This window comes from Geotrypetes seraphini, chromosome 2 (assembly GCF_902459505.1).
Source record: "Geotrypetes seraphini chromosome 2, aGeoSer1.1, whole genome shotgun sequence".
Taxonomy (NCBI): Eukaryota; Metazoa; Chordata; class Amphibia; order Gymnophiona; family Dermophiidae; genus Geotrypetes; species Geotrypetes seraphini.
The window spans coordinates 98,715,337-98,734,124 of record NC_047085.1 but is presented as its reverse complement, the minus strand read 5'-3'; the positions used below and the strand labels follow the sequence as shown (position 1 = coordinate 98,734,124).

The 18,788-nt window shown below is 41.3% G+C and overlaps 1 protein-coding gene across 1 annotated transcript in view; it reads right to left on the bottom strand.

Moving 5' to 3' along the window:
• Positions 1–18,788, bottom strand: part of TRPA1 (transient receptor potential cation channel subfamily A member 1) — a 199,799-nt gene that overhangs the window by 170,367 nt on the left and 10,644 nt on the right. The window contains exon 2 of the mRNA XM_033929784.1: positions 9,007–9,155. Within this exon, the coding sequence (XP_033785675.1) occupies positions 9,007–9,126 (120 nt within the window). The 5' untranslated portion in view covers positions 9,127–9,155. The remainder of the gene's footprint in view (positions 1–9,006; positions 9,156–18,788) is intronic.

Here is an 18,788-nt window from a genome sequence, read left to right as displayed (position 1 = left end):
GAGGCTTTTCTCCACTATTTTTTATTTTTTCTTGTTGTTTGTATGCTAACTGAATGAGCGGGTCTTTGTATGAGTGCAGTGAGTAGACCTGGTAGTGTCTAGGTAGGTCCCTCCTATGGTTTCAATAGGTCATAATTCATTAGTTTTAGGAGTTTTGTATGTCCTTCCTGAGATTTTTTTGGGTAGGAACACTGTACCTCCCCATGGCCTACATGTAACTCTAATCTGCAGCATTTGCAATCCCCCACAGCACACCATATCAGCTTATGTGTAGGTTTCAGTGAGTCATTTTGCACCTTTTCTGAACCTTGCTCACCTCAAGGTAATATGTACCAGTCAGAGGCGGAGCGAGGATAAGTGGCACCCCTCTCCTCTACCTCCCGCTCCTTCCTGACCCCTCCTGCCACGCGCACACACACACCTTCGCTTTTCTTTCCCGTACCTTTTTCAATTTCCAGGTGAGAACAACAGCACAAACTTGCTGCCTGCGTCGTGTTGGCTATCCCTCTGATGTCACTTCCTGAGCGAGGGGCCTAGAAGTGATATCAGAGAGAGGTGACACCGATGCGGGCAGCGTTCGTAATGCTGCTCACGCAGAAAAAATTAAAGAGATACGAGAGAAGGGAAGGGACGCACGTGCTTGGCAGGGGGTGGGAAAGGGGGTGGCGAGGAGGATGGGTGCCTGCGCCCTTTACAAAGACCATGCCCGGGGCAGACCGCTCCACCTCACACACCCCTTACTACAACAGTGGTACTAGTACAGTTTTGAAAGTGTCGAGCTGACCACTGAAATGCCCCAACAACAGTAGCATCACAGACAAAGCCCTGAGCCCTGGACTGCTGTGTTGCGGCTTCTAAGCACCTCTTGTTGTTTCTGATGAGTAGGAGTAGTTGAGGAACTGCTGAGCCCCTCTTGTTGATTTAGTTGGAATAGATGGTATATTGTTGGGTGTGCTATTTAAGCCAGCCAGTTCCTTTTTTATTAGAATGAGAGGTATTAAATTGGGATCACCAAGCCCTTCTTATTTTTTGTATGAGGATACAAATCTTGTGTTGGCATCATCCAGCTCCTTCAGTTGCTTTGTAAGGGTGGGAAGTATTATCCTGAGCAACTTTTGTTGTTTGACCCGTTTAGTAAATCTACGGCAGTTCCAGGGAGTCACATAGTACAGAATCATTACTGCTTGAATTGGACATCAAAGGCAACATCATATTCATGCAGGGGTGGACAATCCGTGTTGCTACAGTTTGACATTTCTGCTGCATTTGACGTGATAGACCACTCACTACTACTTCTAATATTCAATGAATTGGGCATATATGGATTATTCCTAAAATGGTTTGCAGAATTTCTAGGAAATAGGACCTATGAAGTTAAGAAAGGGAAATAAGAGATCTCAAAAATGAACTGCTTCTTGTGGAGTGCCATAAGGATCTCCACTGTCTCCTTACTTATTCAATATCTACTTAAGGGCTTTGGCAAAAATATTCTGCACCCCTTAAATCTATACATTTTCATATGCCGATAATATCTTCCTACTTTATGTAGCCAGAGACTTCTTTCAGGCCACCCAAGACCTAGCACATGGACACAAATGAACTTCCTCAAATTTAATAAACAGAAGACCAAAGTGTTTTGGTTTGGGGATGATAACTCACTTCCATGCACAGATCTGGTTCTGTCCATTGATGAGATCCACAAAAAAATTCAAAAAAAAATTCAAAAATCCTAGGTATCACCTTCGACTCCCAATTAATCTTCAAAGATCCAATTAATTCCCTGGTCAAAAAAATTATTCTTCAGACTAAGACAACTAAGCAATATGATCCCTCTTAAGCCAAGCTAATTTTAGAACTGTAACACAGTACTATACCTAGACTACTGTAACTCCTTGTACTATGGCATTTCTGAAAAGGAATACAAGAGATTTGCAACTACTCCAGAATACCACACCAGATTAATTTTCAGAGTAGGCAAATTAAAGAAGGCAAGTCCAGTGTTGGGAGAATTGCATTGGCTACCTATGGAAAAAAGGATTCTCTTTAATATTGCGTGCATGGTCTATAAAGTGTTTTATGGTGAAAACTCTGGTTGATTAGTATCGGACATCAAGATCCCTTGTTCAATCCATATCGCAAAAAAGATGCAATGTCTTAAGCTCTCCTTCTCCTCCCCTCGTCATGTTCAATGGAAAAAAACTATTCGAGACCACCTTCAAATCCCTGGGCTCCAGAATCTGGAATAGACTACCCTATACTCAGTGGCGTACCTAGGGTATGTGGCACCCGGGGCCCATCATTTTTTGACACCTCCCCCCATGTAAAAAAATATTTTTTTGTAATGACCATGAAACTGAATAAATGGTCAGAATAGAAACAGGCAGTGAAAATTTTCTTATATTCCAAACATAACATAACATAAATTATGTCTGAATTGTCATGACATCAGAAGTACATATGGAGTAGTTGCAGGTGATGCTTGGGACAGTTCTGATTGTGTTAGTTCGGTTTTATGTGTTTTTTGAATAGAAGGGTTTTTATTTCTTTTTGAAGGTTTTGCAGTCTGTGGTCGATGTCAATTGGTTGTAGAGTTGGAGGTCGAGTGTTGCAGCTCGAATGGCTAGGAGGTTGTCGAACAGTTTTTTTCTTTTGACGTTTTTGGTTGGAGGGTGTGTGAATGGTGCGTGAGTTCTCCTATGTCTGGTTGAGGTGGATTGAATTATTTAGCTGAAGAAATTAATTACCCCCTCATCCCACACACATTAATTCTCTTCCATTTTTGTTCCCATTATAAAAAACACTGATAAGTTCCCAGAAAAAAAATACATTAAAATAAGAAGTGAAAACAAAGGCCCCTACAGATGAGAACATAACATAAGAATAGCCTAACTGGGTCAGACCAATAGTCCATCATGCCCAGTAGCCCATTCTCATGGTAGCCAATCCAGGACACTAATATCCAAAGAGTAGCAACATTCCATGCTACCGATCCAGGGCAAGCAGACACTTCCCCCATGTCTTAATAACAGATTATGGACTTTTCCTCCAGGAATTTGTCCAAATCTTTCTTAAAACCAGCTACACTATCTGCTTTTACCATAACTTCTGGCCACTTCATTTTTAAGTTTAGATCTTTCCTTTCAAACAGAGTCCTTGCTAGATGTCAAATACAGCACAAGGTAACTTCACATGGACTTAGCTGTGCAGGAAATGTGAATATCCTCATACACCCACCATATAGTGCAAAAATGTGCAAAGGTCTGTTTTTTTCCTTTCGATCACTACATAGCCTAATGCCACACAAGCAGCGCTGTTACAAACATATTCTGTAGGTCAATGCTAAGGATAACAAAGTTTCCTTCTTTGGACCAGAAGGAGATACTGATAAACCACTGGAAGAGATCCCAAAACAACACCCAATGACCCACTCAGTGTGTGAACCAGTTGAGTGGAGTGGACTAACTGGGGGGTGGAAATGGGCCCGGAGTTTGCTCAGCAGAATTTCCCAGACCACCTCTTCCTCTCAACACATTGACACGCTGCCACCACCACCACTAGGAACACCTCTCTGGGTAGGCCAGCTATGCTATAAACTTTATAAAACACATTATTATATTTTCTTATAAAGCACATATTTTAACTGAACTCTCTGACATCCTCAGCCTTTCCATTCACAAAAATAGAAGGAAGAAAAGTTCCCATTTCCTGCTATCTCATGTCCCCGGCCTATACAATATTTTTTTTCTGCAGACCCTTCAAAAGTCTGACCAAATCCTCGTTTCACTTGCATTATAAAGTACTGAGGATGCCATCTCTCCCCAATCCCAGGTCCTAAAGTCTAAGACAGTAGCGCAAACTAATGCTGCCAGATTCAGGAAAAAAATTTTTGATTCGATTCAGACGTCAGAGGAGGGGCGGGACCGCGGTGCAGGAAGCAGCACCCAAGCAGCTCAGGTATCGCTGAAGTCGCGATCCTGCTGCGGGCTGCTTCACAGGTGGTGCAGGAAGGTCAGTGGGGCGAGTGGTCCTTCGGGGGTGGTGGTGGGGGGAATGAACGGCAAGGCCGGGAACACCCCCTCATGGCTAGCACCCGGGGCGGACCGCCCCTCCCGCCCCCCCCTTAGTACGCCACTGCCTATACTTACGTCAAGTTTCCTTCTATTACAGCTTCAGGAGAATGTTAAAGACTTATCTCTTCTTATAATGACTGATCTCTATCCAAACAAAAACTTGAAAAGAAGGAAATGGGGGTATAGTCAATCTAAATACTGTTTACAAAATCTCCCCAAAAGAGAATTGAACACCCAGCAGCAAGCACTAAATTCTGATTCCATATGAAAGCCAATGAAACAAAAAGCCTCAGTTATACAGGAGGGGGGGGAAAAAACCACCCAACCATCCATCTATCATAGCCAGAAAAAACTTTTGTGGCTACTATATATACCTAGAGAAGGGCAAAAAGAAAAACATGAGAATCGATCATATTTCTAATTCCATTGTGCAAAACTGTGCTAGCAACAACTACAAACTTAAATTGCAAGTTCAGGAAAAACTATGTGCAGCCAGCCTACGATCGTTTCATGGCTGACATGCCACTTCTTCAGGGTTGCAAAGGCTCATATAGCATGAAACTGATTGATGTGCTGCTCCTCTGCATACAACTGAGGCTTTTTCTTTCATTGGCTTTCATATGGTATCAGAGTTCAGTTCTTGCTGCTGGGTGTTCAATTCTCTTTTGGGGAGATGTTTGTAAACAGTATTTAGATGTATCTCTATCCAATACACTCTCTAGAATCTAATTGCTAATGTAATACTGATCCCAATCTTATTGTAAGCTGCAATGATTCCTTGTTGAAAATGATGGGATATAAGAAACTATATGGTATGGTATGGTATATATTAAAAAAAAAAAAAAAAAATCCTGAGCAGATTAGTCAGGGAGGCCCAGAGGAGAACAGCTTAGCCTAACCTACAAATGTAAACTCTATTCAGGCCAGGTTTCCTAGAACCCGGCTGAAATTGTAACTTTACAATTGCAGGACCAAGCCTGGTCCAATAGTATTGAGTTTTGAAAGACAGAACTTTAATTCTGGCCAGAGATATTCTGTTTGTTTTTGCCTTTTGAGGCAGATTACTGCATGCCACCATGGCTCTGCAAGAGCAAACCATAGGAGAGAACATTTTGAACATTAATGATTTGTTGGTATTTTTATTTTCTCCTGACCTGTGAAAGGAACAGATTACCTATTTTTCTGCACATAATGTTATTTCACATTTAAACATTTGTGTGGTTGTGTTTTTCAAGGCTCCAGGTCTGCTTATGATTATGCTGCTACAGACCCAAATTCAAGTTTCGCAACTCCATTTCAGGTCATGATCCAGAAATTAGGAAGATCTGCCTTATCCATATGCCACTGATCCAACCCTTAAAAGGTGGACCAAAGGTTTACTCAGCTAATAAAATAAGGGGCTCATAATCGAAAGAGAAAAACATCCAAAAACTGGCCTAAGTCGGCACTTGGACGAACATTTCTCAAAAACGTCCAAGTGCCGATAATGAAAACCGGGTTTTGGACGTATTTAAAAACGACCTATGTCTTCATATTGCCGCTCAACGTCCAAAGCTAAATGAGGCATTTCGGGAGGTGTGTTGAAGGCGGGAGTTGGGCGGGACGTGGGCCGGCTTAGACTTAGTCGTACAGCATGTATAACCCAAAGTTTAACAACAGAGCCTAGATGGAACTTGGATGTTGTGACTTAGACCATGTAAAACATGGTCTAAGTCACAAAAATCCACCTAAACTCACCAGATAAGCACAAAAAACACATAACACAGACCCCCACACCCTACTACAGTGATCACCAACCCTCCCCCACCCCCATAAAAATTGTATTCACAACTTTAAATTTCAGTCTCCAGACCATCATCACCTGGCCGCCTGGCATAGGAAAGCCTAGTCGTCCAGCCCAGAGGCAGCTTAAGTCGTCTTGGGGGTGGGTTAGGGACCCATAGAGAGGAGGATCCATGCCCATAAGCCCCTGTAATTACTGCATTGATACATAAACATGTGCACTGCCCTATACACCCCTAAACCTTTTTTTACTAGCATATAAGTGGCTCCTGCAGCCATAAGGGCTATTGGGGTGGTAGATAAGTGGGTCTAGGGGATTCTGGAGGTGGTTTGGGGTGCTCACCATAACCTATAAGGGAGCTGTAGGGAGAAGAAGACATGGTACCCTTTTTGTGAAGTTCACAGCAGTGCCTGTAAGGTACCCCACTATTTAGGTGGCATATCTGGGTGTGCAGTCCATCACTTTGCAGCCCCCTCCCACGTCCAACAGGGCTTGTTCTAGGCGTTTTGGACTTGGACGAAAAGTTAGACGAAAATGTGGTATAAAGATGGATGATTTAGCGACTTGGACGATCAGATCTGCAGGATGTATAATTAGATGATTTTCGAAAATAAAAAAATTTTGGACGTATTTTTCGAAAATGTGTCCTAAGCCATTTTTAACTTTGGACGACTTGCGAGTTGGATGTAAATGGACTTAGATGTCCCTTTCGATTATGCCCCTCTTTGGGTATGATTAGCACTTGGACATCTTGCAGTGATAATCTATCATTTTCTTTTTTTTTTTTTTAATCTTTATTAATTTTCAAACTTTGATAGTGCAATATATTTGATTAATCATGAATACTACATGAAACGCACTATTAACTATACAATTGATACATTAAACAATCATTTTCTCCCATCATCAACTTTAATTATTAATACAATAATACATGTACTTTCAATATTATAGTTAAATAATTTAACCCCTCAAAGTACATTTCCCTCCCTCCCTGGATGTGTAAGGACATCTCATGAAAAAGAAAGAAACATGACTCCTACTTACTGTATTGCAACAATAGTAGTCAACGGACTCCATATATCATTAAAGGGCTTACTATTCCCCAAATGTTCTGCCATCATTCTTTCGTATTTATATGTGGCACATTTACCCACCAAAAAGTGTAATTAATCCTGTCATGGTTCTTCCAATTATGTGTGATCAATTGAACAGCTATACCCGCCATGATCTAAAGTAGGCTTAACATGAAGTAACGTATCATAAATTACAGCTTCATATGATAAGGGAATAGATAACTCAAGAATGAGATTTATTTATCCCAAAATTGACTTCCAGAAATTAAGTATCAGTGGACAAAAATATAACAGATGATCCAAAGTCCCTATATTAATATGACAATGCCAGCATCTATCATATTCTAAGACATCAAGGACAGAATGTAAATGTCCGGAGCTAGACTTGTTTTAAAAATGTCTAAGTACTAAAAAGGAGTCAAATATGACCAAATGACCATTGGAGGGATTAAGTAATGACCTCCCCCCCCCCCAAACATACACACTCCCCCAGTGGTCAGTGACCCTTTCCTACCCACAAAGATCTGAATGAAACAGTACATAGCTGTCTCTAGAACAGCAGCACCTGGTATGGGAAAGCTTAGTAGAGCAACACACAGATGTCTTACCATAAATAGCCTGGTAACCCATAAGCCACTCTAACCACTACATTTATGGTGGAAAGTGTGAGGCCACCAAAACCTTACTATACTGCCCTATAGGTGCCACCTGCAGCGATAAGAGCTATTGGGTGGGAGATAGGTGGTTAGAGTAGGCTTTTTTTTGGGGGGGAGGGGAGTTTCTGAGGGCTCAGCATAAATTATAAGGAGGTTAAGGTGAGATGTACACCTGCCACACTTTATGTGAAGCTCACAGCAGTGCCTTCTAAGGTGCCCCACTACTCTGTTGGCATGTCTGTGTGGCCAGTGCATTACAATGCTGGCCCCTCCCACATCCACATGGTCTAGATGTAGACATTCTGAACTTGGACATCCTAAGGTTGGACATCCTGATGATGAAGACATCTACATAGGTCATTTTCAAAAAAATATTTGGATATCAAGCGGTTTCAAAAATGTACGTTTCTTGGCCCTGGCTTTTTAATGTCTTGCAGGATACATCCAAAGTCAGACATAGACGTCCTATTGAAAATGACCCTCTAAATATAGATTTTCCATTTCCTGTGGTTGAGATGGCTAACTAAGGGGCTCTACGTTGCTGATTTGGAGTTGAGAGCGATGTTGGTTGCTGGACACCCTACGTTAGGGAGAAGATGTTTATCCTTAGGTTCTGAATGACTGAGATTGTTTTTATGATGGAGATTTGTGTTTTGTAAACCACTTAAAAAATGTTCTGTTTGAGGATATGAGGCAGCATATATAAAAAAAATAAATTAAATGGTCAGGGGTTACACAAGCATTAAATGGTATAAGCATTCCAAATCTCATGCAGGGAATGGGAAGACTCTTTTAGACTTGTTCTCCTTCACTTGGCTTTACAAGCTTGAACAGCAGGAGCCCAAGAGATGCTGTAAAGTTTTCTCAGTGAAGCACAAAGGAAAGTGAGGAGTAAGAATAAACCACACCAATTCAGACACAATACAGTCAAAGAGAGAACTTCTCCAGTGGACCTTTCAGCCAATATGTTAAAATAACCTTTACTGGAAAACTGGTATTGGCATGAAGCAGCTGGCCACAGAGATTTTCAGAGATGCAGTTACCCAATTCCCGGTTGGAGATTTTTGGACAGGCCTGGATGTCTGATAACCCCAACTATTGGATTATGCGCCTTGCAGAACTGCTTTTAATGGGCAAGATCAGATACTACACAGGTCCTATACTGTTTTGGATGTAAAGTCCCCAAACCAGGACTGACCAAAAATCTCCAGCCTGGAACTGGGTATCCCTAGCCCAGAGTTTTGGAGTACATTGTGTAATTTGGCGCCCACCTCGATTTTTCAAATGCACACTCTTACACAACTCACTAGTACAGACAAGGCCGAGCCTCTAACAGATGAGGCTGCAAGCAAGCTTTATCATAGCTGTGTGCACTGCAATGGCTGCAAGCAAGCCTCAACGGATGGTTTTAATGAACCTACCTCAAAGATGTTGGTGGAAGGGCACTTCTGGCAGGCATCCTGTTTGAGGATCATCTCCTGGTAGAGCTCCTCTCGCTTCTCTGTCACGGGGCGCATGAACTTCTTCAGAGAGCGCTTCATCTTGTATCAGCTTAGAGCACTGCTACTTTCTGTAAATTACAAAAATATATATGTATACATATATATATATATTTATGCCATTGAATGGGGATTGCAGTGGACATACTCCAAAGAAGGTCAAGAGCTGATACTTCTGCACCTGGCGGAATACGGTGTTTGATCTCTGTAACCTCTTCTATCCTATTTACTCTTAATGGCTTTCAACAGCCTGTGTCTAGGGAGATGGCCAAAACATTATTTATCCCAGGACAAACATGGCAGCATATTCTCACATGTGGGTGACATCATCCACGGAGCCCTGATGAGGACAGCTTCACAAGCTGATTTGCTTGCAGAACTTAGAAAGTTTGCGACTGCCGTACCGCGCACGCACGAGTGCCTTCCCACCCAGTGTAGGGCACGTCTCCCCTCAGTTCTCAGTTTTCCATGGAGCCGAGAAGTCTTGTTTTTCGACGCTCTGTGCTAGACTCAGTTCTAATCTTCGTGTCTTCTCTTACTGCGGCTCATGTTTTGTTATTTTTCAGGGTTGCAGTGTTTTTTTGCGTGTTTTCTTTAAAAAAAAAAAAAATCAAAGAGTTTGATTTTCTTTTTCTGTCACGCCGAGGCCTGCTTTGCAGCCTCTGCCAGTGGGTTTCAACTTTGCTGAAGCCATCTAGTGTAGCCGTTGCCAGTGTGCAATCTCCCTCACTGACCCACATAAGTGGTGTATTCAGTGTTTGGGACCTGACCATCGTTCAGAGTACTCGTTATGCTACCCTTCAACCTCGAGTTCGCAAGCATCGTCAAGTTCAGGTGGATAAACTTTTCGGTATGGATCCACTTGTCCCGGTCTCGACCTCAACCTCCCATCCGGTCAGGTCTCTCACCAGGATTCTGCCTTCTGCCTCGTCCTCGACTTCGTTGATTAAGCCTGCCTCATCCTAAGGTAAATCTGCTAAGTCTTCTCCTGACAAGACGCTTGCCTCACTGCCTCCCTCAGGTCAAGTGCCAGCAGTAGTTATCAAGCTACCCAAGAAGCATGTCTCCAAATCGAAGGGTCATTCTTCCTCCTCTTCTCCAGAGATCATTCCTACACCGACAGTACTGGATCCTCCAATCTCGGAGTCCCACTTGGAGGCTTTGATCCAGACCATTTTGGATCATCAGCTGGGCAATATTCATGCCAAACATTCTCATGCCTCAACTCTGCTTCCTGCAGTCCAGCCTGAGCACTCAGCAGTATCACAAGGAGTCGAGCCCTTGGCTGCAGCTCAAGCTCAATCTTCTCACTCTATACAAGGAGTCGAGTCCTTGGGAGTGCCTCGAGAGGATTCCACACGCTCTATGCAAGGAATTGATTCTTTGCAAGTGTCTCATCTGGAGCATAAGCACGCTATCCAAAGAGCCGAGTTCTTGTCAGTGGCTTGAGATGCCTCGACACCAGGAGTTCAATCTCTTGTGGTGTCTCGATCTCGATCTACAGCCTCCAGCTCTTGTTCCTCGCATAAGGCTTCACCCTTCCCAAGGCATAGGGCAAAGACTCTTCGACTTTTTTCTCATCGAGGCCTGCCTGGTTCGAGGCACAGTTTTCCACATCAGTCGAGACATCCTTTGAAACATTCATCAAGACATTCATCGAAGCATAGATCCTCTTCTCGAGACATGCCTCATCTCTCTACAACTCGAGGTTATTTGAGGGTTTCTACTTCAAAGTTGAGGACACCACCCCCAACTGTTTTTTCTCATTGCTCTTACATCTGCTCGCAGGGACATCAAGCTACAAGCTTTAGTAGCGGACCTACCTTTCACAGTATTCCATCATGACAAGGTGGTCCTTCGGACTCATCCTAAATTCTTACCTAATGTGGTTTCAGAATTTCATCTCAACCAATTGATTGTACTTCCAGTATTTTTTCCAAAGCCTCATTCTCATCCTGCAGAAATGGCTCTTCATACTCTGGACTGTAAGCGTGCTTTGGCTTTCTACTTGAAACGCACTCAACCACATAGAGCTGCTCCTCAACTTTTTGTCTCCTTTGATCCAAACAAGTAAGGACATCTGATTTCCAAGCATACCATCTCCAACTGGTTAGTGGCTTGCATCTCTTTCTCCTATGCTCAGGCTGGACTATATCTACAAAGTCGAGTCATAGCCCACAAAGTCAAAGCCATGGCAGCATCAGTAGCTTTTCTTTGATCTACTGCTATTGAGGAAATCTACAAGGCTGCTACTTGGTCCTCGGTTCATACTTTCACCTCTCATTATTGTCTGGATACTTTTTCCAGACAGGATGGCCATTTTGGCCAGGCAGTATTACAAAATTTATTCTCCTAAATTGTCAACACTCCCACCATCCCATTTTGATTAGCTTGGAGGTCACCCACATATGAGAATATGCTTCCTACTTGTCCTGGGATAAAGCACAGTTACTTACCATAACAGGTGTTATCCAGGGACAGCAGGCAGATATTCTCACAACCCACCCACCTTCCCTGGTTGGCTTCTCTGCTAGCTATCTGAACCGAGGAGAGTTGCACCCTACGCTGGGCAGGAAGGCACTCGCGCATGCGAGGTGCGGTAGTTGTGAACTTTCTAAGTTCTACAAGCAAATCAGCTTGCGAAGCTGTCCACATCAGAGCTCCGTGGATGATGTCGCCCACATGTGAGAATATCTGCCTGCTGTCCCTGGATAACACCTGTTACGGTAAGTAACTGTGCTGTTAGATAAGTCAAATGGTTAAAATTCCCTTACAGGTCTAAGCTTGCCAAAACTCCAATATGTTGATGATAGGATGCCATAAGTGTAACTGACTGCTTACTTTATCATTTGACCCCTCTGCCAGTAGTTATATTTTCAGTCAAAGAACAAAAACCAATTCAGCATCAACATATGCAATGTTTAAGGGCACTGCCCTTCCCCATACCCATTCCAAACTATATTTCTGTAGTGTGCTGAATATCTTTCTAAGGGGATTCCCTGACTGGCTCATCTCTGTGCTCCCTACAAACATGAGCATACGTTTGCTTGGGAATAATTATACGGAGGGTATAGTACCTGTATAGCAGGGGTCTCAAAGTCCCTCCATGAGGGCCGCAATCCAGTCGGGTTTTCAGGATTTCCCCAATGAATATGTATGAGATCTATGTGCATGCACTGCTTTCAATGCATATTCATTGGGGAAATCCTGAAAACCCGACTGGATTACGGCCCTCAAGGAGGGACTTTGAGATCCCTGCTGTATAGCATATTTAGGACTTCCTTTCAATTTACTCAGTAGAAATGGATCCACCCTATACACACCTTCAATTCCATCAGTGCAATGTGAGGTAACATTATTCTTGGCTTTAAAAAAAAAAAAACTAGTCATAATGAAGTTTCTGTTAGCTAGTCTTGAGACAAATAGTATGAATTAATATCTTAACTCTGATTGTAATTGAAAAGCATGCAGCCTTCAGTTTCAGATGGTATTTGTTAAAGTAGCTTGTGAATGATGAATTTCTCAAGTAGAGCTATTGTAGTGGTTTACTTTAAGCCCCTTGCATGACCTACTTTTGAAAATGCTGGGTCAGTTGAAAATTAGATGCTGTGTTGCACAAAAGGAATAAATTAAAATGGTCTAGCTGGAAAGAAGAAATGCTGAGAGTGGACAAGTGCAGGGAAACAGTAAGCGAGCTCTTCCTTTCAAGTTGTGGCTTCATTATGACCTTTAAATTGTATCTTCAAATAGGCAAATTAATAAGATCTTTTCAATGTTCTTAATGTTTTGTCTTCTGTCCTGTCATTTGTGCCTGACATTCCCACTACATTGATTCTCTGTTTTGGTCTGGACTGACTCAGTTTCAGGCCGAGTCCATGGCAATAGTAACTGGCAAGATGCATAATGAGATATCTTTGAGATGTCACAGCGTTTTCAACTGTTCATACTGCATCGGGTATTTTGTCATTTTTCTAGAATTTAATAACACATTCTAATTCTATTGTGAAAACCTTGTCCACTGGTAAATTTACAATATTATGGGCAGAGCTGTTGGCACTGTTTTTCAATTCTCCTCTAGGAAAAATAAAACAATGATGGAGTGTCGGGAAACATGAAGAACGTCTAGCTAGCAAATAGTTAAACGGAAATGTAACTGAGGTAAACTGGAGTGCTACCTTGCCAAGTAACAACTAAAGTGATTTCTTTAGAGGAGGTAGGAGGGTGGAGCTTTATTTAATTCCCAAGGAAGAAAATGGTTAAAAAGAAGCTAAAAGGATCGGTTGCAAAGGTTAGGACTGTAAACCAGGCGTGGATGTTATTTAAAAATACCATCATGGAAGCCCAGACCAGATGTATTCCACATATCAGCAAAGGTGGAAAGAAGAGGAAACGAGAGCCAGCGTGGTTAAAAGGTGAAGTGAAAGAGGGTATTAGAGCAATAAAACATCCTTTAAAGAATGGAAAAAGAATCCGAATGAAGAAAATAAGAAGAAACATAAGCACTGGCAAGTTAGATGCAAAGCATTGATAAAGACAGCTAAGAAAGAATATGAAGAGAAACTTGCAAAAGAGGCAAAAACTCAGCAATTTTTTTAGGTACATCAGAAGTAGAAAACTTGTGAGGGAATCTGTGGGACTGTTGGATGACCAAGGAGCGAAAGGGGTGCTCAGGGAGGATAAGGCTATAGCAGGGAGGATAAGGCCATAGCGGAAAGACTGAATGAATTCTTTGCTTTGGTCTTTACGGAAGAAGATGTAAGAGATCTACCTGAACTGGAAATGGTTTTCAAGGGTGATGATGTGGAGGAACTGAAAGAAATCTCGGTGAAGTTGTACTGAGCCAAATCGACAAGTTAAAAGGTGATAAGTCGCTAGGACTGGATGGTATACATCCCAGGGTACTAAAAGAATTCAAACATGAAATTGCTGACCTGCTGTTAGTGATCTGTAACATGTTGCTAAAATCATCTGTGGTACCTGAAAATTGGAGGGTGGCCAATGTTATGCTGATTTTTTAAAAAGGCTCCAAAGGAGATCCGGGAAATTACAGACCTCACATTGATGCCAGGCAAAATGGTAGAAACGATTATAATGAGACGGAGTCAGCATGGGTTCAGCCAAGGGAGATCATGTCTCACAAATTTGCTTGACTTCTTTGAAGGTGTGAATAAACATTTGGATAAAGGTGAGATGGGTTGATATAGTGTATCTAGATTTTCAGAAAGCTTTTGATAAAGTTCCTCATGAGAGGCTCCTGAGAAAATTAAAAAGTCATGGGATAGGTGGCAAAGTTTTTACATAGTTGTGGATTAGGAATTGGTTATTGGATAGAAAACAGAGGGTAGGGTTAAATGGTAATTTTTCTCAATGGAGGAGAGTAAACAGTGGAGTGCCGCAGGGGTCTGTACTGGGACCGGTGCTATTTAACTTATTTATAATGATCTCAAAATTGGAACGACGAGTGACACTAAACTGTTCAAAGTTGTTAAAACACATGCAGATTGTGAAAAATTGCAGGCAGAAATTGGAAGACTGGGCTTCCAAGTGTCAGATGAAATTTAATGTGGACAAATGCAAAGTGATGCACACTGAAAAGAATAACATGAATCACAGTTACCGGATGATAGGGTCCACTTTGGGGGTTAGCGCCCAAAAAAAGGATCTGGGTATCATTGTAGACAATATGATGAAACCTTCTGCCTAATGTGTGGTGGCGGCGGCCAAAAAAGCAAACAGGATGCTGGGAATTATTTAAAAAGGGATGTTAACAGACTAAGAATGTCATAATGCTTCTTTATTGCTCCATGGTGCAACCTCATCTGGAGTATTGCATTTAATTCTGGTCTCCTTATCTCAAGAAAGATAGAGTGGTGTTAGAAAAGGTTCCAAGAAGAGCGACCAAGATGGTAAAAGGGATGGAACTCCTCTCGTATGAGGAAAGGCTAAAACGGTTAGGGCTCTTCAGCTTGGAAAAGAGACGGCTGAGGGGCGATATGATTGAACTCTACAAAATCCTGAGTGGAGTAGAACGGGTACAAGTGGATCAATTTTTCGCTCCATCAAAAATTACAAAGACTAGGGGGACACTCGATGAAGTTACAGGGAGCACTTTTAAAACCAATAGGAGGAAATTTTTTTTCCACTCAGACAATAGTTAAGCTCTAGAATACATTGCCAGAGGATGTGGTATGAGCAGATAGCGTAGCTGGTTTTAAGAAAGGTTTGAACAAGTTCCTGGAGGAAAAGCCCATAGTCTGTTATTGAGAAAGACATGGGGGAAGCCATTGCTTGCCCTGTATTGGTAGCATGGAATATTGCTACACCTTGGGTTTTGGACAGGTACTAGTGACCTGGATTGGCCACCATGAGAACGGGCTACTGGGCTTGATGAATCATTGGTCTAACCCAGTAAGGCTATTCTTATGTTCTTACCAGTGTTTTGTTTTTGAACACAGCTGTTTCCATTATTATTGGCTGCCTCCAGAATTTAATTTGAACTTAACTATTTTCTTTCTATGGAAACTTGCAAACTTAAGGGCCCTTTTACTAAAGCTTAGACTGTGCGCCCTATTTTATATCTATGGGCTGCATGGTACCAAGTGCATACTAATGTCCATTAGCACTTGCTTAGGGTTACCATATTGCTCCAGAAAAAAGGAGGATGGATTGAGATATCAGGGTTTTACTTCCATTGAAGCAATGGAAGCAGAACCCAGATGTCTCAATCTGTCCTCCTTACTTCTATCGCTTTCAATGGAAGTACAATCCAGATGTCTCAATCCATCCTCCTTACTTCTATCGCTTTCAATGGAAGTACAATCCAGATGTCTCAATCCATCCTCCTTACTTCTATCGCTTTCAATGGAAGTACAATCCAGATGTCTCAATCCATCCTCCTTACTTCTATCGCTTTCAATGGAAGTACAATCCAGATGTCTCAATCCATCCTCCTTACTTCTATCGCTTTCAATGGAAGTACAATCCAGATGTCTCAATCCATCCTCCTTACTTCTATCGCTTTCAATGGAAGTACAATCCAGATGTCTCAATCCATCCTCCTTACTTCTATCGCTTTCAATGGAAGTACAATCCAGATGTCTCAATCCATCCTCCTTACTTCTATCGCTTTCAATGGAAGTACAATCCAGATGTCTCAATCCATCCTCCTTACTTCTATCGCTTTCAATGGAAGTACAATCCAGATGTCTCAATCCATCCTCCTTACTTCTATCGCTTTCAATGGAAGTACAATCCAGATGTCTCAATCCATCCTCCTTACTTCTATCGCTTTCAATGGAAGTACAATCCAGATGTCTCAATCCATCCTCCTTACTTCTATCGCTTTCAATGGAAGTACAATCCAGATGTCTCAATCCATCCTCCTTTTTGGGGGGCCATAAGGTAATCCTACACTTGCTAAGCTTTACTAAAAGGCCTCTTAGTAATTTAACCTGTTCTTACATCTATAACCAGAAGCACTAGCCACTGAAGAAAATATTGTGGTAAATCAGGGTTTTCGTCCCCCGTATGCATGGAGGCAGGTTGTTTGTATGTATTTAATATTGCCTGCGCCTTTAAAATATGAGATTGTGCTCTTGGACTACAAATTTATGTCTAGTTTTCTTATTCTTAGTTTTTTCTTGAATTTTAGATCAATCCTTGAGATGTATTATTTGGTTATGTAAACTAGAGAATGGCACGGGGACAAATTTTTCTCCATCCCCGCAGGAACTCAATTTCCCCACCCTGTCCCTGCAAGTTTTGTCACTGTCCCTGCCCCATTCCTGTAAGCTCTGCTTTAACCGCATAGGCCTCGAAGACTTATGATTTTAAAGTGTTTGAGGCTTGTGCAGATGAGGACAGAGCTTGCAGGAAAAGAACTCACAGGGATGGGAAAATGAGTTCCCATGGGGACGGGGAAAAATTTGTCCACATGTCATTCTCTAATGTAAACTACTTCAATACATTTTTTAGGGTAGAACTGGTATACAGTATAGGAACAAAGAATAGAACAGAATACAAGGTTTTGGACAAGTTTCTAGTCTGCTGTTGAGACAGACATGGGATTGTAGCATGAAATGCTGCTACTATTTAGGTTTTTGCCAGGTATTTGTGATTTGGATTGGCCTCCACGAAGGTGGGATACTGGGTTAGATGGACTTTTGGTCTGACCCAGTAAGTCTACTCTAATGTTCTCATGGTTAAAAATCAATAATTTTTTTAAAAAAATCTGATTTTTAAAAAATTTTAATCAGATTTTATGATTTAAATTGGATTCTTTTTTAAAAAATTTAAATTGGATTTTTAAAAATAAAATGCTTTTTTGAAGAAAAATGTATCCCTCTTCTTTACAAAACCGCACAAGAGGTTTTTAACGCTGGCCAGCGTGCTCAATGCTCTGCGCTGCTCCGACGTTCATAGAGTTTCTACGAGCATCAGAGCAGCACAGAGCATTCAGCATGCTGACTGGCGCTAAAATCCTCTTGTGCGGTTTTGTATAAAGAGGGGGATATGTGAAGATAGTTTTCTATCTAAAATACAATATAGTCCAAAAGCTATTCATCATGAAATAAGGATTAGTTTTTAATTAAGTAGCATGAGGCTGTATATCCATGCAATGTGCAGAACTGAAAGCTGTTTGTGGAAGAACCCAGATGGAGCAATCTGCCTGATATGCATGTTATAAACCACTTCTGCAAACAATTGATTATCTCAAGCCCTTTCTTTCCTAGCCTGCTATATCCTGAAGTTGCTCCCTGTTCTGCTGGGGGGCTGACTTCTTGTGTGTGATTCACAAAGAGTCTGAATAGTATGAAATAGGCAAGCCCCACAAATATGATGAGGATTTCGTAAGCCTTGACCAGGGCTGGATTTTCCTATAGGCTAACTAGGCTTCAGACTAGGGCCTCAAGATCAAGAGGGGCCTACATTCAAATTGTTAGCAAAATTAAAATTACACTATTCTAAAAACAGTGAACACTAAAACCATGAACTGAAAATAAGGAGAAATTATACGCATATGACTAATAAACAAACATACAAATGTATTGGTTAAGATCAATGCGTTCGGCTCATTGGGTCTGTTCGTTTGTATATACTAGATTGCACCAAAGTATAGTTCATACGTTCACTGATTGCTATGGCAAATATTGACGTGCCTTATTCTACTAAGCTCTGGTTTGTTCTTGCATAAATAAAGTGCATATTGGTGTAGATTGGAACAGACAAACGAACAGATCTATTGATATCCCGACGTTCGGTTATATTCGTGTTACTTCGATAATATGAAACACGTATTAATGTTATTAGAAAAGATTCTTATTTTAGGATTGCGTACACGATCATTTGATTCTCGCCTTTTGAGTTCATTAGGTTCAATACTTTAGTGAAGTGTTTATAGACTATTGAAAAAAATTTTTGTGACAATATCTTCATTTCGCGGAATTCTAAGTAAGTTCCTAACATATGTTTTAATTTGCATATTTTAAAATGTATATTACGTGCTTTATTTTATATTTTCATGATTTTGTTTGAATAAAGTTCCATTTTTGGTTTAGTTTAAGACTTAAAATTCATAATAATTCATACTTAAACTTTAAATGCGAATTATTATGAAATAAATTTATCTGAATTGAATTTGGTTTAATCTTCAATGTATTGAATATATTTAATTTAATAGAAAATATGATAATTTTTATTGCGTA